Source organism: Protobothrops mucrosquamatus, unplaced genomic scaffold, assembly GCF_001527695.2.
Source record: "Protobothrops mucrosquamatus isolate PMUCROS unplaced genomic scaffold, P.Mucros_1.0 scaffold2878, whole genome shotgun sequence".
In the NCBI taxonomy this organism is placed as follows: domain Eukaryota; kingdom Metazoa; phylum Chordata; class Lepidosauria; order Squamata; family Viperidae; genus Protobothrops; species Protobothrops mucrosquamatus.
The window spans coordinates 1-26936 of NW_015388906.1; the positions used below are offsets into that span (position 1 = coordinate 1).

Consider the following 26936-nt stretch of genomic DNA (forward strand, 5'->3'; position numbering starts at 1 on the left):
CAAAACGTTTCTGGGATTTTAGTCCTGAGCCAGGCCACCATTTCAAGTTGCCCATCTCACCTGCCCCACTCATCCTCATTTTTTCTTAGGCATCCTTCGCCGTTTTTAACTTTCCAAGATGAGGCAGGTGCTATAAAAGTACACGCGGCCTTGCTACAGGGAGGATAAAGCTCCTTGCCTCCCATGAAGCCCTGAACTCTTCGGCCATAATGCGTCAGACCCTGAGATACTACCCGTTGTTTCCTCTGTTCCGGGCAATTCAACGTGAAGGAGGAGTAAACGAAAAATGAAAATACGGTTTTGCAACGGAGCGGTGGGCTGCTTGCACGCTCGCAGTCTATTGCAAGGCAGGGCCTCCGTCTCCTCCCGGCCTTCCTCGCCCAAGCGCTGCACCGGCCAGGCTGACGTCGCGGGGCCCTCCCTTGGCCGGGGGAGGGCGCCCCGCGCTGCCTACTCGACCGCCTTTAAGACCCGGAGGAGGGACGGCTCCGGACAGGCGGTTCCTGTGTTGACAGCCGCCGGAGTCGCTCAGAGCCGGAGGGAGCTGCCTGCGAGGCACCGCGAGGGGCGCTGGGCTTTTGCCCCCGGCGGTCGGCATGGCCTTTATGGAGAAGCCGCCGGCTGGGAAAGTGCTGCTGGACGACACGGTGCCGCTGACAGCCGTCATCGAGGCGAGTCAGAGCCTGCACTCGCACACGGTGAGCCAGGCGAACGGAGCGGGTGGGCCCGGCTGGTCTGCGGCACGAGCGCCGCGGCGGCGGCGGCCGTAGCCGGGGGGCTGCTCGCGGGCGTGGGGCGCCCTGGAAGAAGCCGCGAGTGCGACACGGAGAGTAGCGAGTGGGTGCGGGAGGTCCGTCGGAGCGTTGCGCGGCGCTGCCCTGGTTTTTTTTCCAGCATCCGGCACGTCTTGCGGAGCTGGGGTCCCGGCCGGGCGTTACGGGTGTCGAGCTGTAACCCATCTGGAAGGGCCCTGATTGGGAAAGGCTGGTTGCAGGCGTGGGCGCGAAGGAGCCTTTCCAAGGGAGCGAGGACGCAGTTTGATCCGGGCAACTGAACTCCTTCCCGGAGAGACGCGGGTTCAAATCTCGGCGGAGTCTGTTTCTTTTGAATGAAAAGAAAGCAGGGCGCCCCGTAGAGTTTCGTTGCGGGGCCGCTTTTACGCTTGGGATACGGTGGGCGGTCACGCCAAGTGTTGGTAAATGTAGGGGCAGAGTAATTTGTAAAGGGTTTTAAATCCGGAATAAGACGCGTCTGAAAACGCTGTTTACCTGGAGGAAATGTTTACCCGGTTCCCCCAGTAATCAGCGATTAAAACGATATGGAAATCACGCTGCTCCATGTGACAGGACGGGATTGCTCTGGGGATCGCTTGCCCTTTTAAAGTACATAGGTTAACAGGATGGGTGTTTGATGATTGGTTACTACGTGTAATATGTGGGTTGTTGTATAATATTTTCTAGCAAGGGTTGCATATAAAAAAGTGGCAAAGCAACAGAAGCCTGTTAATTCAATTCCTGGAAAGTGATTTGAGGAGGGGAATGTTCTTAGATTCAGCTGGAAACCCTGATTGAAAGGCCAGCTAGGAAAGGAGGAATAAAAGTCTATTGGGGGTAAGGATAAACCTTGAAAATGCAATGTATTTTAGCTGAGCACAGGAAAAAGTTAATCTGATTTAGTATTCTTCTGAAAGCAACTTTAATTTATAGAGCCACCCAACTCAAATATTGTGACTCTGCGTGGGTGGTATATAATAAATTTAAAAAAAGAGAACAATTTAGTTAAAATCCAAAACATTAATAGGCAACCAGGAAATCATATAACCATCTCCTGAAAAGCTCCAGTCCTCCAAGCTCCAAAGCCTGAGGGAAAAGCCAATTTTTAATTGCCTTTTTAAAGACCAATACAGATATGTTTAGATGGTGTTAACTATGTTATTCAGATAGATTTTAGTGAAGAAAAAAAATAAGCAAACGTGTATTTCTTTGTCTTTGTGGAATGAGCCTTTTTGGATAGCGGCAGATTGGATTACCAATAATTTAAAATGTTGCCCATACTAAAAAGAAAACTTAAAAATTAAATGTAGTTCATATAAAAGGTAAATCTAAAGTATTGTGAATATAGTTATTGCTGCTTGGTTATGTTCTTTATTGCCCAACATTGACCAATCATTTTTGAATATGTTTTGCAATAGGAGCTAATAACTTGAGGTTTTTTTCAGTGCCATTTTTACTTGCAGAATGGGTGAGATGGATGGAACTAATGTGGAAGAAGAAAGAAAGCAATGGCTCCCTCTGCTAGGAAATGGAGATGAGCTCCACCTGTAGAGTCAGACATGACAGGGCAGGGGAAACTTTTACCTTTATTTTACAATAAAGGGGAAGCCAGGTTTTAGTGGTTAAAGTGCTGGCCTAGAAACCAGGACACTTGGAGTCCTAGGCCTATCTTAGGCCTGAAAGCCAGCTGGGTGACTTTGGGCCAGTCACTGTCTCTCAACCCAACCCATCTCACAGGGGAAAATAGGAGTACTAGGTATGTTCGCTGCCTTTTTATATATGAAAGTGGCATAATAATCTTGGAAATTTAATGCCAGAGCAACATTGTCCTGCTTGCTTAGGTTTTTGTTACCAAGCTATTCTCCTTCCTACATTGTATGTTTTCACCAACAAGCTAACCCCACAGTAATTAATAAAAAAACTCCCTATTCAATAATTTCAGCAGAGTAGAACAAAATGCTATTGAAGGACTTGAATATAATGACATCATAGTCAAATAAGCTGATAAAGGAGGGGCCCTTGTTAGAATAAGACAAATTATATCAAGGAAGCTGAGAAGCAATTCTCCCAACACCTTGTCCTACCAACTTCTCAGATTTCACAGCAAAACAAGTTGTTCTCAAGTTACAGCCCTTATGGAGCTGGTTGTAATTTGGTTGTAATTTGTGATGGTTGTAAAGTGGGTCAATGGTTGTAATTTGTGATGGTTATAAAGTGGGTCAATCACGACTGACCTATTTTTATGACATTTTTTTGTAGCGGTTGTTAAATGCAGCGGTTGTAAAATAAATACAGTGGTTATTAACCACTGTTAACCAGTGTTTTGTGATGGGTACAATTTTGCTGAAAACAAAAGTAAATGCTGGATTTTCAGCAAAACAATTCTAAAAAACAGTCACATGACTGTGGGACACTGCATCTGGCCCCTCAGTTGCAGAGTACCTGAAGTGTGTTCATATTACATTGAGGGATGACCATCAATCAGAACATCAAATCAAGGTCGTAAGTAACCCCCCCCCCCCAGGTAGATCAGTTGGAACGTCACATGTTAAGTGATCAGTTGTAAATCAAGGATTACCTATACATAAAACAGAACTACATAATCTGATGAAACAATTTCCTTAGGACATACAAGACAGTATCTACTGGAAATACTCCAGGAATCCTTCCTACCTACTTCCCAAAATGCACAAACCAGACAATCCAGTCTGTCCCATTGTCTCAACCATTGAAACAATCACGACTGGACTATCATGTTTCAAGGGCTCTAGACTGAGACATTAAGCCACCAGCATTCCCAGCTGCATAAAAGACACCATAGATTCCTTAGAAGACTGAATTCCATGGGTAATCTTCTTAACAATGCTACTTTAGCCACCAAAAATGTTGAGAAACTATTATTCCCTGAAGCCCCTCCTTTATTTGAGATTGATTGATGGCATTTTCATCATTTTGTAGAAATACATAGAAATGCATACAGGCAACCATCCTGCCTGAGCAGTTACTCTCAAGCAACAAGAGATAATTATGCTAACTTGTGAACCAGACCCTGTTACCAACCGAGATACCTACTTGTCTCCATACCTACACCAACAGAGCCATTCTAGGCCCCAATAAAAAACATGCAAAATTGAAGATGCCTTCAGAAGCTTTCTCTGATATATAACATATGCTATCACCTTTAAATTCTGTGTAGGATGAATGAGACAAATTTTGTACAAAAGAATTAATGGACACAAGTTTTGACAGCAGGACTCAAAAAAGGACACAGCATTTCAGAGTATATCAGAGTATTTCAACTCCCACAGCATGCTATTGCAGATCTCAAAGGGACCATTTTGAAAATGGAGACTATAACAGCAGGGGATCACTGAAACATCAAAAGATCTCAAGAAATAAAGTTTTTAACATATTTTAGTTGTTAATTAATAAGATATTTGTCTGGCTCACAAGTAACCTGTGTATAACCAATCTGTTTTCGCCTCCTACACCCAATTTAAATTTTACATCAGTTTAGCCACTCTGTGCATCTGATAAAGTGAGCTCACTTCATGAAAGCCTACACCTGGGGTATCAAACTGCCAGCCCATGGGCCGGATGTGTCATGCCGAAACCGCGCCCACCCCATTGCTGGCAATGGGGAAAAAGTCAAGATATTTTGCGATACGTCACGTGACATTGCGAGTTTGACACCTCTGGCCTACACCTTTTAATAAAATACATTAATCTGAAACGGTGTTACCAGATTCCTAATTTTTGCCTCTATAGTTGTGACTCTGACTTTTCATTTTAATCCTTTTCTATGTAAGGCTCCCATATGGTGCTATCTGCTAAACCAGATAGTATTGCAATTGGAAATATAAAACACTTCATAGTGAATGGTTACAGAGTCAGTCAGTCCATCCATCCATCCATCCATCCATCCATCCATCCATCCATCCATCCATCCATCCATCCATCCTAAACTCTAACAAATTATAATGGTCTACTCAATAAAAGGATCTTGGCACTCTGAATAGAGAGCTAAGAATTCTTGAAATAAGGGTGGCATTGCTCTCTCTGTCTCCCATTCCATCACTGATATGTCCAAGTTACTCAGCATCAGATACTTAAGAATTCTTTATATTGTACAGTGGGAATATACCAATACCCAAGTTAATAAGGTTTTATGTGAATTACATAAGGGAACCAGAAACTGCTGTCTTACACTTCCTTTTAACTTTTTACCAGCACAAGATTAGAAAGTTAGGCTCATTGTTATAAGCCCCAAATAACCTGCCTGTAAACCATTCTCTTGGCCTTTAGCAACTAATGAAAGCCATTAGGACTGTCAGTACTGCACAAATGACACTCTGAAATAGTCATGAAAATGGATGAGATTTCATTATTTTTATAGATTTACCATATATGTTTAATTATTTAATAATCCTACAAAATCCTACTTGCCCATCAGGGATGACTTAATAAATTATTCTTCCACTAGGCAGGGGGTTAAACCAAATCAGTGATGGCGAACCTTTTAGAGACCGAGTGCCCAAACTGCAACCCAAAACCCACTTATTTATCGCAAAGTGCCAGGGCTGCATCAGTATTGTGCAGGGGGGGCGTGGGGGTGTGGCCCACTGGGTGGGCGTGGCTGCAGTGGTCACGGCAGACTGGGTGAGCAGGGCTGGGGCCAGGGGGGTGGGGGCCAGTCCCTCGCCATCTCCGGGGCATCCCTGGGGGCCAATGCCGCTTGCTCGCTCACTTCCTGCCCTGTCGCTTCCAAACACCACATGTTCGCTACTCTGGCGAACTCTTCTGGGGCAACGGCACGCGTGCCCACAGAGAGGGCTCTGAGTGCCGCCTCTGGCATGCGTGCCATAGGTTCGCCACCACTGAACTAAATGATCTTTAAACACCACTCTTTACATTTTATAATTCTACTAGCTGTACCCAGCCACGCGTTGCTGTGGCTCAGTCTGGTAAAAGTGTGTGTTGCTTTTACATCCAACAGATGGCGCTGTTTTTTTTAAAAAGCATGTTTTTACCTGTCACAGGTGTGACATCTATATAATATAGGTATATAAAAACACGCGCGTATTCGAATGCAACGTTGTGTCAAAATTTCAAAGCAATCGGTGAAGAACTTTCGGAGATTTAAGATTTTGAACAAACGAACATTTACATTTTTATTTATATAGACTGACTTCTATTTTTTTTCAAATATCCAGGTCATAATATATATTTCCTGTAGTAATAACCCCCCCTTTGAACTATCTTAAGTTTGAAGTTATCCCGTACTAGGAAAATGTTAGAAAAACAATCAAGAAGTGAGTTTGCAAGTACTAAGAAATGAACAAGGTGGTAACCAGAAACCAGCATTGATGTGTTAAAACAGGTTATGTCTGATAAATCTTTGACAGTGTAACTGTATTTGTGGATAAAGGAAATGCTGTAGTCCATTTAGATTTCAGTAAGACATTTGACATGAGATTTCAGTAAGCACAGCCTTCTCCTTGATAAACTGGAACAATATGGAATGGATAGTCACGCTGCCAAAAATGGATTCACAATTGGCTGAACAGCCCATAGCTAATGCATGGTGGACATGAAGTAGTATGCAATGGGGTACTTCAGGGTTTGGCTGAGCACCCTTCAATCACTTCATAGATGAACTACATGAGGGAACAGAAGGGATGCTCATAAAAATTGTCTTAAAGCTGGGGGGAGGGGGAATTGTTAACATGCCAGAAGATAGGCTCTTGACCGACTTGAAATGTTGTTCAGTGGTAAGAAATACTAGGTTCCACACAAAGGCAGAAAGGTGGTACGCAACTTAGGAGGGATACTTGTACAAGGGAGCTGGAAGTCCTGGTAGATTATAGATTAAATATGAGCCAGCAATATGCTGTAGTTGGCAAAAGAGCCAATGTAGTGTTGGGCTGTATCAATAAAGGTAAATGCCATGACTTCAAAAAATGACAATATACACTGTTCAGATGGCATCTGGAATACTGTGTTCAGTTCTGGTTGCCATAATACAAAAAAGGACGCTAAGGAGATAGAAAGAATGCAGAGAAGAGTGACAAAGGTAGTAGTAAGGAGCTTGGGCGCTAAATCTTATGAAGAGTGGCAAGGAAGAGTATAGAATTGGTCTGTTGCTATTAGCATTTCAAAAAAAAAGAGAGAAGGCATTGCAAAGCAGAAATGTGACACCAATGAGATGCTTACATTTTAAACAAGCCTATCTTCACAATTTTAATATAAAAGTTTCTGTGCGCTGGAAACCAAGATCTGATCAAAATCAATTTTCATAAGACTAAAAGTAAAGTACTAATATGTAAGGTTTTAATGTAAGCAACTATATTGTAGAGCTGTGGATAATTGAGTTTTAGTCCATCTGATTTCACAGGTTATATATGTTTAAATTCTATTGGAATTTGATAAGATTTAGGATAAGATCTTTTAAATTAATATTTTTCCTATGTATGAAGTGAGCATATTTGGGTTTTGTTGATCAAAATTCATATAATTATTTACACTCTTCATCAATATTATGTCTGTCAAATCTGAAATCAATGCTTCTTTGCTTATATATGCTTCTTTAAGCAAGATTCTACTATGAGTTGTGCCTCATGGTCAAAACTCAACTGGGGAGGTGTGTAATGTTTGTGTATGTAAACATTAATGTCAGGTTGCATCAGTGTTAGGTTAGGATAGAATAGTGCATTGATCAACTTCCATTTGTGTCCAGGAACAAAAGTGCCTGTAATGTGTATTCTGAATAGGATTTGCAGTACTGATGATACTCAATTGATGCTAGATTCTGTTGGAAGGTTTGCTGCTGCTTTTTTTTTTAGTATTTTGACTGGCTTGATTGCAGGATCTGTTGCTCTGCACTCTGCAGTCCACCTAGGATTCCCCTACGATACAACTTGCAAAAGTTGGTATATAAAAACAAGTGGGAGAGAAAGAGGGGGAGGCAAGAGGCAGGCAGGCAGACAGATGGACAGATAGACATGCCGATGGTTTGGTATATAGTGGTTAAGATGCTGGCCTAGAAACCAGGAGTGTTTTAGTCCTGCCTTAGGCATGAAAACCGGTTTGGTGACTTTGGGTCAGTCACTTTCTCCGCCCAACTCACCTTACCGGGTTGTTGTGGTGAAAATAGGTGGAGGAAGGAGTATAGGGTACAATCACTCCCTTGAGATATTTATAAAAATAATGGAAGGATAAAAATAAATATCAGAGTAGACAATATGGTGTCAAAGGATTCCTCCTTTGGTGCCTACTACATCCTTTTATTTTTTAAAGATAGCTTCCATTAATCATGTTAAATAAGAAAAGATTTGCCACAAAGAAGAGGGAATCAACTTATTTTCCAAAGCACCAAGAAGGCAAGACAAGAAAAAAATGGATGGAAACTATTCAAGGAGAGAAGCAATCTGGAATTAAGGAGAAACTTCTTAACAGTGAGAACAATTAACCAGTGGAACAGCTTGCCTTCAGAAGTTGTGGGTGCTTCATCATTGGAGGTTTTTAAGAAGAGACTGGACAGCCATTTGTCTGAAATGGTATAGGTCAGGGGTAGGCAACCTTGGCTCTTTTATGACTCTTGGACGTCAACTCCCAGAATTCCTGAGCCAGCCATGCTGAGGGAAAAGGGAGAGGTTTCCAAGCTGAGCCATGCTGGCTCAGGAATTCTGGGAGTTGAAGTCCACGAGTCATAAAAGAGCCAAGGTTGCCTATCCCTGGTATAGGGTCTCCTGCTTGAGTGGTGGATTGGACTACTAGAAGACCTCCAAGGTCCCTTCCAGCTCTATTCTGAATTGAATTGAGCCTATGCAAAAAAAAAAAAAAAAAGCATGTTGCAAACCAAATTTCCAACTACTGGTCTCTTTATTTACAAATTTTCTGTGGACCCCACCTAGCCTTCGTAAGCATCCTTATCAGATGGTTATAGACAAGTACTTTGGTGGAAAAAATGACCAGCTGCCCAGAAAAAAAACCCAAAACTGAAGATAAGCACTAGTAATAAAGTGATTGTGGGGGCCTATAAGAAATGAGGGGTAGAAATCTCATTAGTCTGAATTCTGGTCATGCTTTTAACTGAACCATCCATGACATATTTTGTGAATAGGCAGGCCTTCCAAGACACTTTCTGAGAATGTTCACAGCATGTTCTCAAAATTGCAGAAGCAGCCACTGAATCAAAAATGTTGACGCATTTGCCATACCATTCCTAAAACATAATTGACTTCCTTTTTGATAGCCCTGCAGAAAACATCTGGCTTGTAATTGAATGTTCAATTCTGATTTGCTGTTCCAACAACCAGTTTGAACAGTCAGTTCACTACCTTGTTTTCTATAAACTTGATTTTAAATATGTGAAAATTGGCTTCCTAAAAGAGCTAATATCATATGAGTTTGCTGAATAAAAACATGTGTTTTCAGTGTGTGGGCATTGGGAAAAAAATTTTCCCTAACATTTTTAACAACAACCAGAACATTAAAGGAAGTTATTTCATTTCAATCCATCCATGAGTAGCGTGAACCATAATAGATCTTAGTTAAGTGTTACACTACCTTATGCTAAGCAGTTATCAATTATCTGGTAGTTTCTTCTGATGAATGTATCAGTCATACTCTTCTCTTATGAATACAGCCGGTCTTTGATCATGGTTGCTTTTATCATATGATCAGTGAGCAAATGACTTGCGTGAGAGCAATGGGACAGGCTAGCATCATATGAGGAGCTAGATATTACATGAACTTTGGAAGGCAAGACAAAAGTAGGCAGGGGTTTAGTCATGCGTGACCACATTTGTGCTTGTTTACATCGCTGAATGATTTATGCATTTATATTTCTGTTTTGTTCTGTCGAATCCAAGGCAGTCTGTACAGGAATTCTATGTAATTACATATTTGGATGCTGAGCTGTCCCAGACCTGTTTAGCTTCGGTACTGAATCAGGAAATATGCCCTTAGGGGTTGCAGGGCAATCTACCGCTAGGTTTAAGAATATTAAAATAAGGGCTGTAAATGACTTGTAAATACAAAGTTTTCTTTTCCTGTGTAGCTAAGATAAGTTGATTTACTTGTACTAAGCTTTTGTCCTGATCTAATCTCAGATTGTTGGTTTACTCCTTTAATTGCTCCTTATTTTATTTGGCTTATTCAGCTTTATTTAGATTTATATTATTAGGCTCAGTAAATTATTCATTCAGTTAATTGTCTGCAAATAAAGTCATTCAATGACTTTAATAATATGCTTTACTTGTTGAAATATTTTTTGGATAGTTAATCTCTCTGTAATACTAATATTGTATTATAATCAGTGATGCGAGAGAAAATGTGCCTTTCCACATGATAAACTAGCAACTCAAGTGCTCATAGATTAATTGAATGTTTTTTTAAAAAAAAAATTACATTGTTTTTAATGTTACATGCAGCCCAGGGTCTTCTGGAGTGGGTTATTCAATAGATAAATAGAAATGAATATATTGAGATCACATGGAACCATAATTTATCATTAGATCTTTGGTAAGTTTTTTCCTTCAATGGTAGCTAGGCAGACTATGAATTATTATTTGCTTAAATATCTGTTAAAATGTACTGTATAATTATTTGTCAAGCAAATATTCTATTGCAGAAGGCAGAAGAAATATTTCATAGAATGTTACATTACACAGAAATGTTAGGGTATTGTGCAGTATTGGAATTCTCATACTAATATAGGTAGTCTTCAACTTACAACAGTTCATTTAGTGACTGTTTAAGTTACAAAGGCACTGAAAAAAGTGACTTATGACCATTTTTCACACTTATGACTTTTGTAGCATCCCCTTGGTCATGTGATCAAAATTCTGATGCTGGGCAACTGCCTCATATTTATGACAGTTGTAGTGTCCCGGGGTCATGCGATCCCCTTTTGCAACTTTCTGACAAGCAAAATCAATGAGGAAGGCAGATTTACTTAGCAGCCGTGTTGCTAAGCTAACACTTAACAGCTGTGGTGATTCACTTAACAACTGTGGCAAGAAAGGTCATAAAATGGGACAAAGCTCAATAAATGTCTCACTCAGTAACAGAAAATTTGTTGTAAGTAGAGGACTATCTGTAGTGGTCCATCCAGCAGAGGTGAAGGAGGATTATATGTTCAAGAAGAATTGTCATGTGAGGTAATCCAAAATAAATACTTGGTATAACATTCATGAGTTGTATATATATCATTCTTGGTATATTTTACTTGAAATTTCCTGTTTTTAATGGATTAGGAATGCAGTATTAAGAAACAGTGGCAGAAACATCCATCTGGATATTGTTGTCACACAATTGCTTCCTCCTTTGACACAGTGCACATCAGTTTGCCAAGTTTGCCTTTCAGTAGAGCAGGGGTGTCAAACTCAATTTCATTGAGGGCCGCATCAGCATTGCGGTTGTCCTCGGGGGGCCGGGGGGGGCACGGCCTACTGGGTGGGCATGGCTGGAGTGGGTGTGCCTACTGAGTGGGCATGGCCAGCTCTACATAGTTAGCGTCAAGGGTGCCTGTGGGGGCCTGGGCAGGAGTGGGACAGATCTGAGGGTCTCTGGCAGAAGGGGGTGGGACCAGGGCAAGCGCCAAGGCATGGTCCACTGGAAGAGCCTGCCGAAACCCCTCCCCTGGAGCCCATCAAGCCGGATATGTGAAGTAGGCGAGGGCCATTTGCTGGCTCCTTCCAGGCAATGGTGCATTTCTTCATTCCTCACAAAGGGTGACACCTGCCCAGCATGCACCTAGGGGATGGGGCCGATGCCGCAGGGGCTGGTTCTTCGCTGTTTCCAGACGGCCTTGTGGAGCTAAGACTGAATGCGTTTCAGCATAGATGGCCACCACAAAATTATACATTGGCTCCCGGCCGGCCTGGGCCGGGGCCAAGGCAGCGGAGGCCATTCCCTCACTGTTTCCAGGATGGCTTTGCGGACCACATGTAACCACGTTGTGGGCCGCATCCAGCCCCCGGGCCTTGTGTTTGACATGTCTGCAGTAGAGGTAATCCTTGTATAACAAGCATTTGTTCAGAGACTTTTTGAAATTAAGATAGTGCTAAATGAGAAGACTTATGGCCAGTCCTCATTGTTGCGGCCATCGCCGCATCCTGTGGTCACACAATTGCCATTTGTGACCTTCAGTGCTGGCTTCCGATGAGCAAAGTCAATGGAGAAGCCAGCAGGAGGTTGTAAATAAGGATCACATGATGTTGCATCTAATAACTGTCAGGAGTCACATAACAACTGTGATAAGTTGGTGTAATCAGTGATGTCATACTTTATGACTGTGTTGCTTGGTGAAGGAATTCCCAGTCACAACTACCATTGTTAACCAAGGATTACCTGTAACTGCTTCTTTGGGACCTCGTAAGCTTATGCTTGTGACCTCAGTAACAAAGTTCTCTTTATGGTCCAAAGTATTCTCAGCAATTTATTCTAGCACAACAATTCAGAAGTATCAATTTAGCTTCACTCAGCCTTTCTGATGATTCAGCTTTCATATCGACATGCTACATGGCCCTGATAGTTAATTCCTTTATTATTATTGTGATGTTTCTGCATTTTAATATTTTGTTTAAATTTATCATAGATTTTATCCCAATTAGCAGATATGTCTGGCCTAATTCCATTGGTGTGAAATTTCTAGGAGGACCCCCTCCCCCCAAAGCATGTATACTACTAAAACTCACATTGACATGACCTGGGTAAAATGGTACTTCATAGGGCAACAATTTTTGAACCAAGGTATCTAAAATGGACTAATTTACAAGATGTGTCCAAAATCCAGGAGCCATGGTTCCCAAGGAGAGTTGTGGCTTCTTCAGTCCTACTGGTTACTACTGTGGTCATGTGATCTTCATTTTCAACATTCTGTGACAGTTTCCCAGCCAGTCTCCCAATCCCTCCCTCACTCTCGCCACTTCCCTGCCTGTGGGAAGGGAAGGAAATTTCCAATGTTCCCTGCCAGATTCCCACAAGGAACCTCAATGGGGAAGCCAGCAGGAAGTCAGAAGCCACTCTTGCTCCCACTGTTTTTTGCCCACCCATGGTCATTTTGTTTCTATGTTTAGGTAAGTAAATATCTCTGAAACGATGGCTCTGTGGGGCATGAACTGTCTTGTCCATCCTAAAAGTGGAACATGAGAGATTTTAATTTTATAATGATGGATGCAACTGTTCAATGCATTGCAATGTCAATTAAGAAGTAGGTGAAGAAATGAAATAAAACATGCCCTGATAAACTAGTACAAATAAGTGAGTAGGCTGCAAGATGGGGCTCTAATGTAACATTGAAAAATATATAGTTGTCTAGATACCAAGCTCAAGAGTCTTCAAACTTGGCCCTTTTATGACTTTTGGACTTCAACTCCCAGAATTCCTCAGGCAGGCACACTGGCTGAGGAATTCTGGGAGTTGAAGTCCACAAGTCATAAAAGGGCCAAGTTTGAAGACCTCTGCTCAAGATTGTAGTGGCTTTTAAAGGGCCTGTTAGTCTTAATCCATTCATACATTGAAATTATTTTAAAAGCAGTTTTGAATTTCATTTGACAGATCAAATAATGTGTTATATGTTAATTGTGTTCTAATTTCTAGGAATATATTATTCGTGTACAAAGAGGGATTTCAATGGAAAACAGCTGGCAGGTAACTTCTTGAATTCTTAATATAAATTATAAGAATTTTTTTTCAACTTAACTATTATAATACAATATTTTTGCCGTATAACTTCAGGGTTTTTAGAATCATTTGGTATAAATAATTTTTGAATGAAAGAAGTTGTGAGGTAAGATCAGAGCTTAGCTCATTATTTCTGCTTTCTCTTTCTCACATTCAGTCTTCTTTTGCCATGACTCAGTTGGTTCATGTTAAATCATCACTAGTTTTTAGATAATTCTAAAGTAATTAAGACCAGTAAAGCCAAAGTCTATTACAGGTAGTCCTTGACTTACTACCACAAAAGAGTCTGGAGTTTGGTCATAAGTTGTTTTTATCATAAATCAAGACCAAATTTGATTTTATGACCCTTTTTATAATGGTCATAAAATGGTTGTTAAGTGAACCACAAGGTCATTTAGCAAACCATAAGGTTGTTAAACAAATCCAACATATCCAATGAGCACAGACCAGCAGGAAACAAATTGTAAATACAAGCCGGTTGCCAAGGGCCTGAAATGTGACAGGTTGTAAGTAGCTGTTTTAAAAATCTGTCATAACTTCCAATGATTGTTAAGTGACCAATTGTAAATTGAGGACTACCTTTATAGATTCTCCTCCCCCTGATCTTCTTGAAATTGGGATAAGAGCCCCAGTGCATATGAGATAAACTGAATTCTGTTCATTAGTGTTAAACCTATATTTTCATAAGATCTTTTTTCTGTGGTTTGCTAGTAATAAGGATACTACATTTTAAAGAATAACTCCAGGACATGACCAGCTGACAATTATTTCATTATTCCTGTCGTCTCTCAAATTATGAAGTCCAAACTACAATATGCCACAAGCATACAGCCAGGGCCAGCAGATGATGGCAGAATAGAGCCCTTCCAAAAGCTTTATTTAAACACTGGAAGATTTTAAGAAGAGACTGGACAGCCATTTGTTTGAAATGGTATAGGCCAGTGGTGGCGAACCTATGGCACGCGTGCCAGAGGCAGCACTTGGAGCCCTCTCTGTGGGCACACGTGCCATCGCCCCAGCCCCGCCTCCCCTGCAGCCCCCTCCTCACCAGCAGCCCCCTCCTCACCAGCAACCCCCCTGGAGGAGAGTCGCCCCCGGGCGTGGCCTGCACGGAGCAGCGCAGCCAAGGACATAGCCAGGCAGCAGGGACAAGACTCCGCCCTCGTGCCTTATAGCGTGCAGATGATGCTGCAGGGTGTGGGCGGAGGGTGTGGCTGCCATGGCACTGCAGGGCTGCCTGGGCGATCTGCGGCAGGCCATGGAGGTGGTGCGTGGTCCTGTGGGCGGGTGGGACAGGGCGGGCAGGGTCGGAGGAGGCAGGACGGGAGGTGGAGCGGGGGCAGGGGGCGTTTTTTTGGCACTCGGTCTCTAAAAGGTTCGCCATCACTGGTATAGGCCAGGGTTTCCTGCCTGAGCAGGGGGTTGGATTAGATGACCTCCAAGGTCCCTTCCAACTTTATTATTATTGTTTTTCTAAAATAAAAGTCCTCTCACCTAAGGGATATTCTCTGCATTGTCTGTCTTGATGAAAGTAGGTTGATGCTATCTGATTCTGAGTCTCACCAATCTAATATGGAGTGAATAGGAAGCTCTGTGCTGTTAACAGCGATTTTTTTTTCATCTGCTGCTCTAGGACAAAGACGACCTTAATCATCTTTCTCTTCTTTTGCTCTTTTTCAAATATCTTTAAACTGTTGCTTTTATACCTTTTCTCTTGGGGAGAAAACTCATCCATGAAATGCTAACTACTGGAGAAGATCCAGTAACTCTTTTTTTATTATTTCTAAAGCTGGCAGGTTATAATGAATCACTCGTCTCTTGCATCCAGAACAGCCCTGAGGAAGAGTTATAAGGCTGCATAATTCTTATTCACGATATTGATCAAAGACATGTAGTATACTTGACTGTCACAAATACAAAGAAGAAATGGTTTTACAGCTGATAAGAGGAGTAAAGGAAGTAAAGGAAAATATGTATCCCCCTCAGGGAGAGACACAATAGCTTCATCCTTTGAAATGCAGGCCTGTTGCTTTGATATATGAGACTTTCAATGTTGTTTTAAGAAGCTGATCCTATATTTCATTTCAAAAAGACAGAGTGTGCTGCTAATTAGCATCCTTGCATATATTACTTGTTCCAGAGGCACAGATTCCACATGAGAAAGAAATGTATTTTATCATCTATAAAGAGCCCTGCTGGGTTAGATCACAATCTCAGCTAGTCCAGCGTTCTTTGTGAGGGACCAGATATATTTGAGAAGTCACAAGTCTCAATGTTGGCAGACGCTCCAGATTTTCCTTTTGATATTCCTCTCCAAGGGAGCAGTTTTCAGGCATGTGGCTTAAAACAGTAAACAGCTATCAGTATCAGGAATCATTGATAGTCTAATCTTCCAGGAACCTATCCAGTCATCTTTTAAAATTACCCAAATTGACTACCATAACACAACTGCTGGCAGTGAATTCCTCAGCTTAACTGTCCATTGCATGAACAAGTTTTTTCTTCTATTGGTCCTGAAACTAAACAGTTTAGTTTAATTGACCTCAGATTTTAGCAGTACTGTATGGGAGAATGAAGAAAAAGTCTGTTATCTCAACCATACCTAATTTTTAAATACCTTTCTCAAACTGCCCCTTACTCTTCCTTTTGTTCCTGGCAGAAGAGACCCAATTTTATAAATGTATGTGGGAATAATTACTCATTATTCATGTCATTAGTCAAGCAAAAGCCCATTAAATTTCCCTGTGCATACTCTATTATTCTTTGTGTAATTAAATTGAAATAATTTTGCTCTTATAGGCTCTGTAGAGGAGAAAGCAGTTTTCATTTTTTCCAAATCCTGAAATATTTTGTATCTGACATTGGCATTTCTTATCATGAAATCTTCCAGATGTGGGTCAACAGGAGAATTTTGAACCTATGTCTGAATTACACGTTAGATAAGTTTTAAAGAGTATTTGAATGAGTTGTACCCAACTAATAAAGTGTTATTTTGCAGATTATACGAAGATACAGTGATTTTGATTTGCTGAATAACACTTTGCAGGTACATTATTTGTCTTTTTATGTAAAACTGTTCTTAAATTTTTTATTTGTATATTGTAGCTGTGTCAGTTTTGTTTGTGTTCACTCACATGTTTTTACATTATTTTGTAAGTTTTCTAATAGAAATATGCATTTTAAATGAGTAAAGATGCATACATTTTAAATGTCTGTTTCAACATTATTTCAAAACAATATTTATATAATCAGGACTAACTGTTGGGGAGACAAGATCTGTTTTAGAAAATTGAAAACAAAATGTGAAATCTAGTGGCTAGCTAAGTGTTAGTTCAGTGATTAAGCCAGGCAATAGATATTAAGAACAATCTATAAGTGACTATACAGAAGAATAATATATGAACGTGGGAAAGTTGCAAGTGTTGACACTCAATAATTTAACTTGAAGGCTCCTCTCATTCACTGCTACAAAATCAAAAGTCATATTGATCTTTTAATATGAAGTCCTGACATGCAGCCTAGAGAACCATTTTATCAATTTTGAAAAGCCTTTCTGAATGGTGCTATTTATTGTGCAGTGAAATAGTGTCCTTTTGCTTTTTAAACACTGCAGTAATTGTGTGTTTTTACTTTCCGGGACACTGGTTTCTTTTAGTGTGTGTGGGAAAATACCAGAGAGGCTGTATATTAAAGTGTCTATTGGATTTGCAGGCAGAAGAAGGAGGTTTGTAGCTACATTATAGTTGTTTTCAACAATTCCCTTGCTACTACTCATGCTTTGTCAGATACTAATAGTAGAAGAGTTGTGTTAATGTGGTTTCATTCATTGATCCTGCTATACATACTACTGGAAATGCACATTACTAGTCTGTGTCCATTCTCAGCATGTGCTGCACTAAAAATATGTTGAATTTCAAAGAAGGATATATTTTTCAGGTCTAATTTGTGAAGCATCCAAGACCTCTGTTAATGGACAGTATAAGAAATATATTGCAAATATAAAAATGAAAGATGACATATAAGCAATTTTATATTGTTATGGAGGGAATCTGAGAGGCCATTAGATAATGGAGGCTTTCATCTCCATACTTGTCCTTTCATAATGGTGGCAGAAAGGTCATTTATTGGTGCTTATGCTATTCTGAAAGTAATGATTTTCAAGTGACAATATACATTGATAGGGAATATAAGTTTCCTTGTTTATCAAAAAGTCTAATTTATGTCAGTTCTGGAACTGACTGACTAACTTGAATTTGTTGTTTCCATGAGAAGATGAAAATTTTAACAAGTGAGAAGAAAACTTTTTATCCTGCCATCTTTCTCTTTGGTTATAATGAATGAGCAAGACACTAGATGTACTATTCTAGCAATTGATATTTTTTCTGCATTGGCATCAGTAAGCAATTTCTTTTAAAATAACTTCATCCTGAGTACAGTTTGTTTTTTAGATTGTTCCTAAGTTCAAGGATAATTATGCTCTTTCACAATAGCAGTGCAATTGCACATCCAGCTCGCTAATTATTGCTACATCACTTTTTTGGATAGATGTTGCGTAACACAGGGCGGACTGTGATAGCATGGACTTAGTACATTAACAAATTCTCCTGTGGGATGTGCAGTGATGGCTTCCTGTCTCTGTGATACATCCACGCTTTTTCTGACCAACACAAGCATCCTGCAAGTTAATCATTCCAGTTTTGTTCAGACTTAGATAAATACAACAGAAATATAAAGCATTTCCTCAGCTAGCCTCAGCAGAATTTCTTGTTGTTTCAAAACTGTTGAAATGCATTAATCAAATGTATAATTTCCTTTCCTGAGAATGAATGAGTTCAGCGAGAGTTTCTGTAGAAAAAAACATTCCTCAGATAAAGGAAAGAAACAGTTCTGCTGTAGTCATAAAATCTGTGAACTTTCCTTCCTGTTTCTGTATGAACTGATAATTTGGGTTGTTTTTTATACTTTTTCTTTTTTGTAAAAAAATTGCTGTTTCTGAAAATAATTAAATGTTCCTTGGGACCCCAAATCACCGTAATTTCCCCCCAAAATCCTTTGCATCTTGAGGATACATTTCTTCATATCAATATCCAAGAAACTTCCATCCCATCATAAATATTAATTTTGTGTTATGTGGTAGCAGAGAAATTATTCTCCATATTTAATCACAATGCATGACTTGTGTTAATTGGTTTTTAAAATGTACATTTATTAAAAATTTGGTGGACTGTAACAACAAAAATATAAACAAACCCAAACAGTACAACAGTACTAAAGAAATAAAAAGGGACCATAAAATATAGATCCCTTTTATTTCTATTAGCATAGAACTAATATAGAATCAATTCTTTAGTATATTATTACATCTAGACTATGTAAAATCATTGCCCCATCTTTTCATTTTTAATATATTTATACATTTCCAAAATTGATAAAGAGCACATCTTTTGAATCTATTCTGTAACATCTGGATTGTAAATTTCTTCTCTACAGTATAAAAGATTATTCCCTTCGCTAAACCTCAGGCTTGAAAAGAGTTATTTCCAGTGGTGGGATTAAAATATGTGAACACCGGTTCTCTGCATGGATGTGGCTTCCGGAAGTCCATTCTGGGCCTGGGCAACAAAAAATCAGCTACCAGTTCTACCGAACTGGTGCGAACTGGCTGAATCCCACCACTGGTTATTTCACATGTTTAGTTTAATTCTGTAATCACATCTGCATCTTTAACTGCTATGATGTTCTCTGAATTACGTTAATGTATATAATGATTTGGAGTAAAAAAAAAAAAAGAGTTAAAACGGGAAATGAGTTAGTGATAATAGAAGTACGTCACAATCTAAATACTTTTTCCTGGAACTAGAAGTTCTAAGATCTTTAAATGTTTCCTCTTAGTATGAAAGAATGAGTCAAACTCTGACAAGGCAAATACTTCTGAAAGCTTTTTTACAGTTTCTGCTAAAAAAGGTAGAGAATGCTGACATGCACAGTCTACCTTCATTCCATGTTATTTCAAAAACCAAGACTTTGACCAAATGTTGCCATTATGCTTCATTTGCTTACATATCATAGTTTGTTCTGGTGACATAAAGTCATCAGGGTATATTTAGGAATGCAACTTTGGTATGTTTCTAAAATCTGCCATTTTATTGCTAATGAATTAATTATTCTGTGTGGGGCAAGTGAGAGTGTTTGATCCTCTCATGTTGCTGAAGTACAGTCCTCAGCATCCTTCACTAGGTCTAAGATGGTTAGACCTGTTGGAAGTTACAGGTAGTCCTTGATTTAGGACCACAATTAAGCCCCAAATTTCTGTTGCTAAGCGAGATAGACGTTAAGTGAATTTTACCTCATTTCACAACTTTTCTTGTCACAATTGTTAAGTGAATCACTACAGTTGTTAGGTTAGTAAAACAGTTATTAAATGAATCTGGCTTCCCCATTGACTTTACTTGTCAGAAGGTCGCAAAAGCTGATTACAAGTCCCCGGGATACTGCAACCATCATAAATATGAACCCGTTGCCAATCATTCAAATTTTGATCACATGACCATGGAGATGCTGCAATGGTCATAAGTGTGATAAATGGTCATAAGTCACTTTTTTCAGTGCCGTTGTAACTTTGAACGGGTACTAAACGGGTTGTAAGTCGAGCCCTATCAGTATAGCTTCTTATAGAAACCAAACATCCTTGGTTTATCATGATGCGACTTTTAAAGTCATGATTTGCTGTAAGTTTGGCTCATTGAACGAGCCACAGAGGCCTAATTTAAATAAAACATTTAAGCTAGAAACCATAAAAAAGGCTGTGCTAGTGTATTGCAATAAACTAACAAACCATCGTATGGTTTATGCAGTGTATGAGCCCAGTCAATACTTTTGTAAGATGGGATATTGGTTGCAGTTTTTTTTGTTGCAGATGTCATGAATATATTTTGTACTAGTAGTTTTCACTAGGCCTGTTCTTCTTTTCAAGATTTCTGCTCTTAGCCTACCTCTTCCTCCCAAAAAATTGATTGGAAATATGGACCGTGAATTCATTGCTGAAAGACAGAAGGGCCTTCAGAACTATCTCAATGTGATTACTTCAAATCATATCCTATCCAACTGTGAACTAGTAAAAAAGTTTTTGGACCCAAACAGCTATTCTATTAATTACACTGGTAAGGAGATAATTTATTGAAAAATATTTCAAATATCTACTGCAGAATTGCACATATTTCCTCTCTTTTCTGCAAAAGAATCCATGACTTTAGCAGTAGCTCTCTGCATATCTGAAACTAATGAACTGAAAATATGTCAGTTCTATCAGCTTATGGAAGTGCCAGCACTATAGACGTGATGTCCTTGTTGGTCTACTCTACTAAAGCGTTTCGCAGCTCAAGGATTTCTCCCCCACTGAGCTTTGCTTTCATGTTCAAAGATGAAACACCTGAACGCAGTAGGGTGACCTGAGAATGGAATGCTGCCCTTAGTGTTTGAATTTCCTGGACTCCCTTGTGATTCTGGCTTCAGTGTTTATTCATGGAATGTTATCATTACTGAGCTCCATGCTTGCAAATCATACTAAAGGAAATTTAGTGAATAGCATATATTCCAGGCAAATGAGACATTATGCTCGCAATTGATTTTAATGTGCCCTTGTATTCAAAAAATACCGTATTTTCCGGCGTATAAGACAACTGGGCGTATAAGACGACCCCCAACGTTTCCAGTTAAAATATAGAGTTTGAGCGAGAGGGGGTGGGGGAGAAAACTTGATGAGTAATATGCCAAACCACATGTGTAAAGGAGTAAAATAGAATACCTGTATTTTCCGGCATATAAGACGACTGGGAGTATAAGACGACCCCTGACTTTTGAGAAGATTTTCAGGGTTTAGAAAGTCGTCTTACACACCGGAAAATACGGTAATAATTGGAAGCTGTTGTAGAATATCTTGTTGTATCTCATGCAGGGTATTCTGTGCCTGGAGCCTGTATATCTATAAATATGTCTCTCGGTTAACAGTTTTTTTCATTTCTCAGCATGGATGGCTGGGGGGGAAGTCCTTAGGTGTTTATTAATTCCCTGAACCAGCATGATGGAAAAAATGTGTTGCCTCACAGAAATTTACAAATATTTTCTTCAGATCTCCTACATGCCTAGGTACAAAATCCAGGTTTTTTTCGCCACACAAATTATACATGTATTTTCTAGTACTTTGTGTGGATGAAATTGGAAAAATATGTTATGATGCCTTCATCCTTATTGTTTGACAATTCCTCCTATATCATGTGGCTTGTAGATGTATGCTTTCCAATTTTAGTTTAAGCTTTATCAGCCAACCTAGAGATAACTTACTGTTGAATGTTGACACACTGATAAAATTTTAAACTTGAAATTAACTTTACTGTAGACATTTGTCAATACTGATATAACATCTTTGCAATCCCTATCTCTGCAGAAATTGCCTTACAGCATGTTTCAATGTTTTTTCGGTCGGAACCAAAGTGGGAAGTGGTAGAACCATTAAAAGATATTGGTAAGAACATTAGTTATTAGCTATATAACATTAATTATATATCACGGAAATCAGAATATGTTGTTGCTCTGTCCACCTCTGTATTGTGTTTTAATGTAGATCGTTTTGTAAGCATAAGGAGCAAACTTTGATGCAATTCCTGATTGTCAGAATCAAGATTCTGCTGTCATTCTACTAATCTTATAGATTCCTGCTGTGTGGTCTCCAATGCACCCCTAGACTACAACAGGAGACAAAGGATTTAAATTATCTTTCGTCCCTACTCTCACCAAACAGAGTCCTGATCTATAAAACAAACATTTACAAATTGCTGTGTTTTTTGTTTTTTGCTTGGACCTAAGTCAAAGGGTCTTTCCAGTCTTTAGATCTTAGTAACTGGAAATGCCAAGTGTTGACTGGGTCCTTATCACATACTGTATTACTGAATGTGATGCTTTGCACTGTATTTTAAAACAGCAGTTCTTCTTTTTATCTTGCAATGTGCCTTCTGGAATTGTACAATCAGTAAAAAGATTTTTTTTGAATGCTCCTATGGTATTGTAAAATACCTCTCTCTCCCTTTCTCTGTCTCTGTCTCTGTCTCTCTCTCTCTTTCTCATTTGTATGGCCACTCATTTCACAAGAGCATGACTCTGCATGGTGTACAGCAATTACAACTCATTTTAACCTATTTTGATGAATTGCATGGTTTTTCAGGCTGGAGGATACGAAAGAAATATTTCTTAATGAGGATAAAGAATCAACCAAAGGAGCGACTCGTGCTAAGTTGGGTTAGTTTCTTTTTTTGTGTATGGGGGGAGGCATTATTTTTTTACCAAAATTGCAACATTGATTTTTTTTCTTTATATGCATAAGAATAATTTTCAAAAGAAAACTTTGAGAACTATCTCTAAAGTTAAGTGACTATTGTGCTGTTATAAAGAGTTTAGTGAGGACCTTAGGGAAAATGTGGAAGAGTCATTGCAAAGGGACTTAGAGAACAATTACATAGTCTAGAGCAGGGGTGTCAAACTCGCAACATCACATGATGTGTCGCGACATATCGTGACTTTTTTCCCATTGCCGGCAATGGGATGGGTGCAGTTTCAGCATGACGCATCCGGCCCATGGGCCGGCAGTTTGACAACCCTGGTCTAGAGAGTCAAGCAAATATGAGAAAGAAAGTCAAAATAGGTCCATTTTGATTTTCTTTAATATAAAATAGAGGAGAAACTAGAACAGGCTTTCAAGATTCTGATATTATATCCTACAACAATAAAATAGCATTTCCTGCAGGTTTGTTTCTTGACTTGGCTTATCTTGAATGGCTGATTTTTGTAAGAAGATATTAATTAGCAGAGAGACTAGACAACATATTCAGTCATTTTATCATTTGTACAGTCCACTGATTTTGCTAAATCAACATTATAGAAAAACTAGAGTAATAACTAAGCATTTGTTTACTGTAAAGACAAAAAACCCTGCAATCTGACACTAGGAATGAGTGATAGAAAAAGACCATCTTGTGTGGATTGGCAATGATTCATTAGATTTCTGTTGCTAAACTGTGAAAGCAATTGGGGAAATGGAAAACAAGTGCTAAATAAGAGACAGATAGTCCTCGATTTATGATTGGTTGATTAGCAACTATTTGAAGGTACAACCTAGCTGAAAAAGAGTATTTATGACCTGGATCTGAAGTGCCAATGATTCTCCCCCCCCCCCCCCNCCCCCCCCCCCCCCGCAGTCATTTCAGGCATTTTGCAACATGGCCGCATTTACAGCTATTTGCAGCATCCCCTGATCATTTGATTGTGTTTTGTCACGGTTTTGCCAAAAACTAGTACTTTTGGTTTTCAGCAAAACCATGCCCATGTGAAACAATGGTTTCGTACTTACAATCACCATGTTCTTTTAATGTCTGCACATTCACACTTAATGATTGCTGTATTTGCTTAACCACTCGTGCAAAAAACATTATAAAATCAGGTCGGTCATGCTTTACAACTGTTATGACTTATGACTATCAGAGGATCCATTATGGTTGTGACTTGAGGACTATCTACATTAGCTGGTCTCTCTTCTTTCCAGAAGGCTTACAGTTTATCTGACTCTATGATCTTTGCCAGTACATTATATACAAGGGCAATTTGGAAATAAACCTCCGTTTGGTTATCAATGACAGACACATGCAGATACAGAACTTTTATTATACACGTTAGAAAACTACAAAATCACATTACTTTTCGACTCAGCGTGTGGTCCTCAATGGAACTGCATCTGCATGGAGGGACGTGTGTGGTGGGGTGCCCCAGGGCTCTGTTCTGGGCCCAATGCTCTTCAACATCTTCATTAATGATTTGGATGAGGGGATAGATGGGGAACTCATCAAATTTGCAGACAATACCACTCCAGAAGATATGTTTAAGATACAGAAGGATCTTGACAGACTTGATCGTTGGGCGTTATCTAACAAAATCAAATTCATTGGTGAAAAAAGTAAGGTTCTACATTTAGGCGTGAAAAACCAAATGCACAGGTACAGTATAGGTGGTACCTTGCTCAATAGTAGTAAATGTGAGAGGGATCTCGGAGTCCTAGTTGACAATCACTTAAATATGAGCCAATAGTGTGCTGCAGCTGCCAAAAAAGCCAACACAGTGCTAGGCTGCATTAACAGAGGGATAGAATGAAGATCATGTGAAGTGTTAATATCAGTTTATAATGCCTTGGTAAGGCCACACTTGGAATACTGCATCCAGTTTTGGTCACCATGATGTAAAAAAGATGTTGAGACTCTAGAAAGAGTACAGAAAAGAGCAACAAAGATGATTAGGGGACTGGAGGCTAAAAATATAAAGAACGGTTGCTGGAATTGGGTATGTCTAGTTTAATGAAGAGAAGGACGAGGGGTGACATGATAGCAGAGGGAGTCAAACTATCTTCCAAAGCACCTGAAGGGAAAAAGCAATGGATGGAAACTAACTAAAGAGAGAAGCAACCTAGAACTAAGGAGAAATTTCCTGACAAAACAATTAGTGGAACAACCTGCCTCCAGAAGTTGTGAATGCTCCAACACTGGAAGTTTTTAAGAAGAGACTGGACATGCTGGCTCAGGAATTCTGGGAGTTGAAGTCCACGAGTCATAAAAGAGCCAAGGTTGCCTACCCCTGGTATAGGGTTTCCTACCTGAGCAGGAGGTTGGACTAGATGATCTCCAAGGCACCTTCCAACTTTATTATTATTATTATTATTGCCATTTAAATTGAGGCACTTGTCATAACATCTTACAAGGTTTGAAATTGCTTAGTAGTAGGCACTCGATGTCAAATCTGGACTATGGGGTTGGATGATCAAAAACATCCCAACAGAACTGCTTCAAAAATTCTTCTATGTGTCTAGTGGTGTGCAGGTGAGCATTATCGTGAACCAACACCATACCGGAAGTGGTGCCATAGAAAACAGAATTTTATAAAACATGGAACAAATGTTATGATTGGCTAGAACAAAGAAAGAAAAAGACATGATTACTGATGTAAATAAATTGTAAATAATATATAGGAGATGTATAACACAGTTTTGTTAAGGGAAAAAATGTATTTTTCAGTTTTATTTTTGTTGTACAATGGAAAAAAGGAAAAATTAAAATTAAAAAAAAAGAAAGAAAATCCCGCCAAATGTGAAGATGCCAAAGGAGTACTGCTAGTGAAGTTCATGGAGCATGGTTTGACCATCAATTCAGAAGTCTACTGTGAAATGTTACAAAAACTCAGACGAGCCATCCAGAACAAGCCAACCAAGTGATATTATGAGCGGGCGTATGGCGATCTGCGTGGGTTCTTGAAACCTTCGTCAAGGCAACCCTACAAAAACTAGTGGGGGGGTATCGGGTCTAAACCACGACTCGCTGATGATTCCTTAATCATCATTGTACAATACTGTTCACGGAGTTAAACTTACCGTCAATACAGTTTTTCATTACATTACAACATGTTTTCTAATGTGTATAATAAAAGTTCTATATCTGTGAGTGTCATTGATAACCAAACGGAGATTTATTTTTGAATTTCCCTCATAGCATCTGGATCCTGAACACTGTGACAATATTTTCTAAGTTCCCTCTATGCCAAGCAGAATTCATTCTTCTGTCTTGTCCAATTGCATTTACTAAAGAAGAAAAAAAATGGGATTTATGTGACCATTTTATCTGCTTTCACATATCTCAAGAGTTTCTATAAGGGAAAAATACTACACCATTTTTTAACAAATGAAAGTATTGGAAGTGACTCCAATTCCATTTCTGAATGACATCAAAAGTAAATATTTAAATATAACAACACTTTTACACACTGCAACATTTAGTAACTTATTACATTTTTAGGCTGACCTGGGTCCAGATAAATATTTACCTGACAGAGATCTTCAATGTGCTGTCAAGTTTCTTTCTTCCTGTTCGGTAAGTAAATAATTAGCTTTAAACAGGCAAATTAGCATTTGTACATAGATTACATAGAGATCACAACTGAAGATTTGTTTATGATTCATCTTGATTTTAGAGACTGGCCTATAGATTATCATCTAACTTAATTTATGAAGAGGAAACACTGATTCTTTGTACAGATGGATCTCTTGTCCCTATCTTCTTTCCTCCCTTTCTCCCATTTGCAGATTTCCACTAGAACAGTGATGGCGAACCTTTTAAAGACCGAGTGCCCCAAAACTGCCCAGCCCCCACCCACCTGCCCCGCCCCACCCACCTGCCCCGGCCACCCACAGAGCCACCTATCGCCTCCACAGCAGATTGCCCAGGTGGCCCTGCAGTGCCTTGGCAGCCAAGCCCTTCGCCCACATCCTGCAGCAGCATCTGCGCGCGATGGGGCTCAAGGGCGGAATCTTGTCCCCGCTGCCTGGCTGCCATGTCCTTGGCTGCGCTGCTCCACGCAGGCCGTGCCTGGGGGTGACTCTCCTCTGGG

At 39.7% G+C, this 26936-nt stretch overlaps 1 protein-coding gene across 4 annotated transcripts in view; it reads left to right on the forward strand.

The window, feature by feature from the left end:
- Nucleotides 1–496: 496 nt before the first annotated feature.
- Nucleotides 497–26936, forward strand: part of PXK (PX domain containing serine/threonine kinase like) — a 50175-nt gene continuing 23735 nt past the window's right edge. For all 4 annotated transcript variants that reach the window (XM_015825911.1, XM_015825912.1, XM_015825914.1 and 1 more), the window contains exons 1-7: nucleotides 497–698; nucleotides 13380–13430; nucleotides 16462–16509; nucleotides 20437–20623; nucleotides 21907–21984; nucleotides 22681–22754; nucleotides 26345–26419. In XM_015825911.1, coding sequence (XP_015681397.1) covers nucleotides 597–698; nucleotides 13380–13430; nucleotides 16462–16509; nucleotides 20437–20623; nucleotides 21907–21984; nucleotides 22681–22754; nucleotides 26345–26419 — 615 coding nt within the window. In that variant the 5' untranslated portion in view covers nucleotides 497–596. The remainder of the gene's footprint in view (nucleotides 699–13379; nucleotides 13431–16461; nucleotides 16510–20436; nucleotides 20624–21906; nucleotides 21985–22680; nucleotides 22755–26344; nucleotides 26420–26936) is intronic.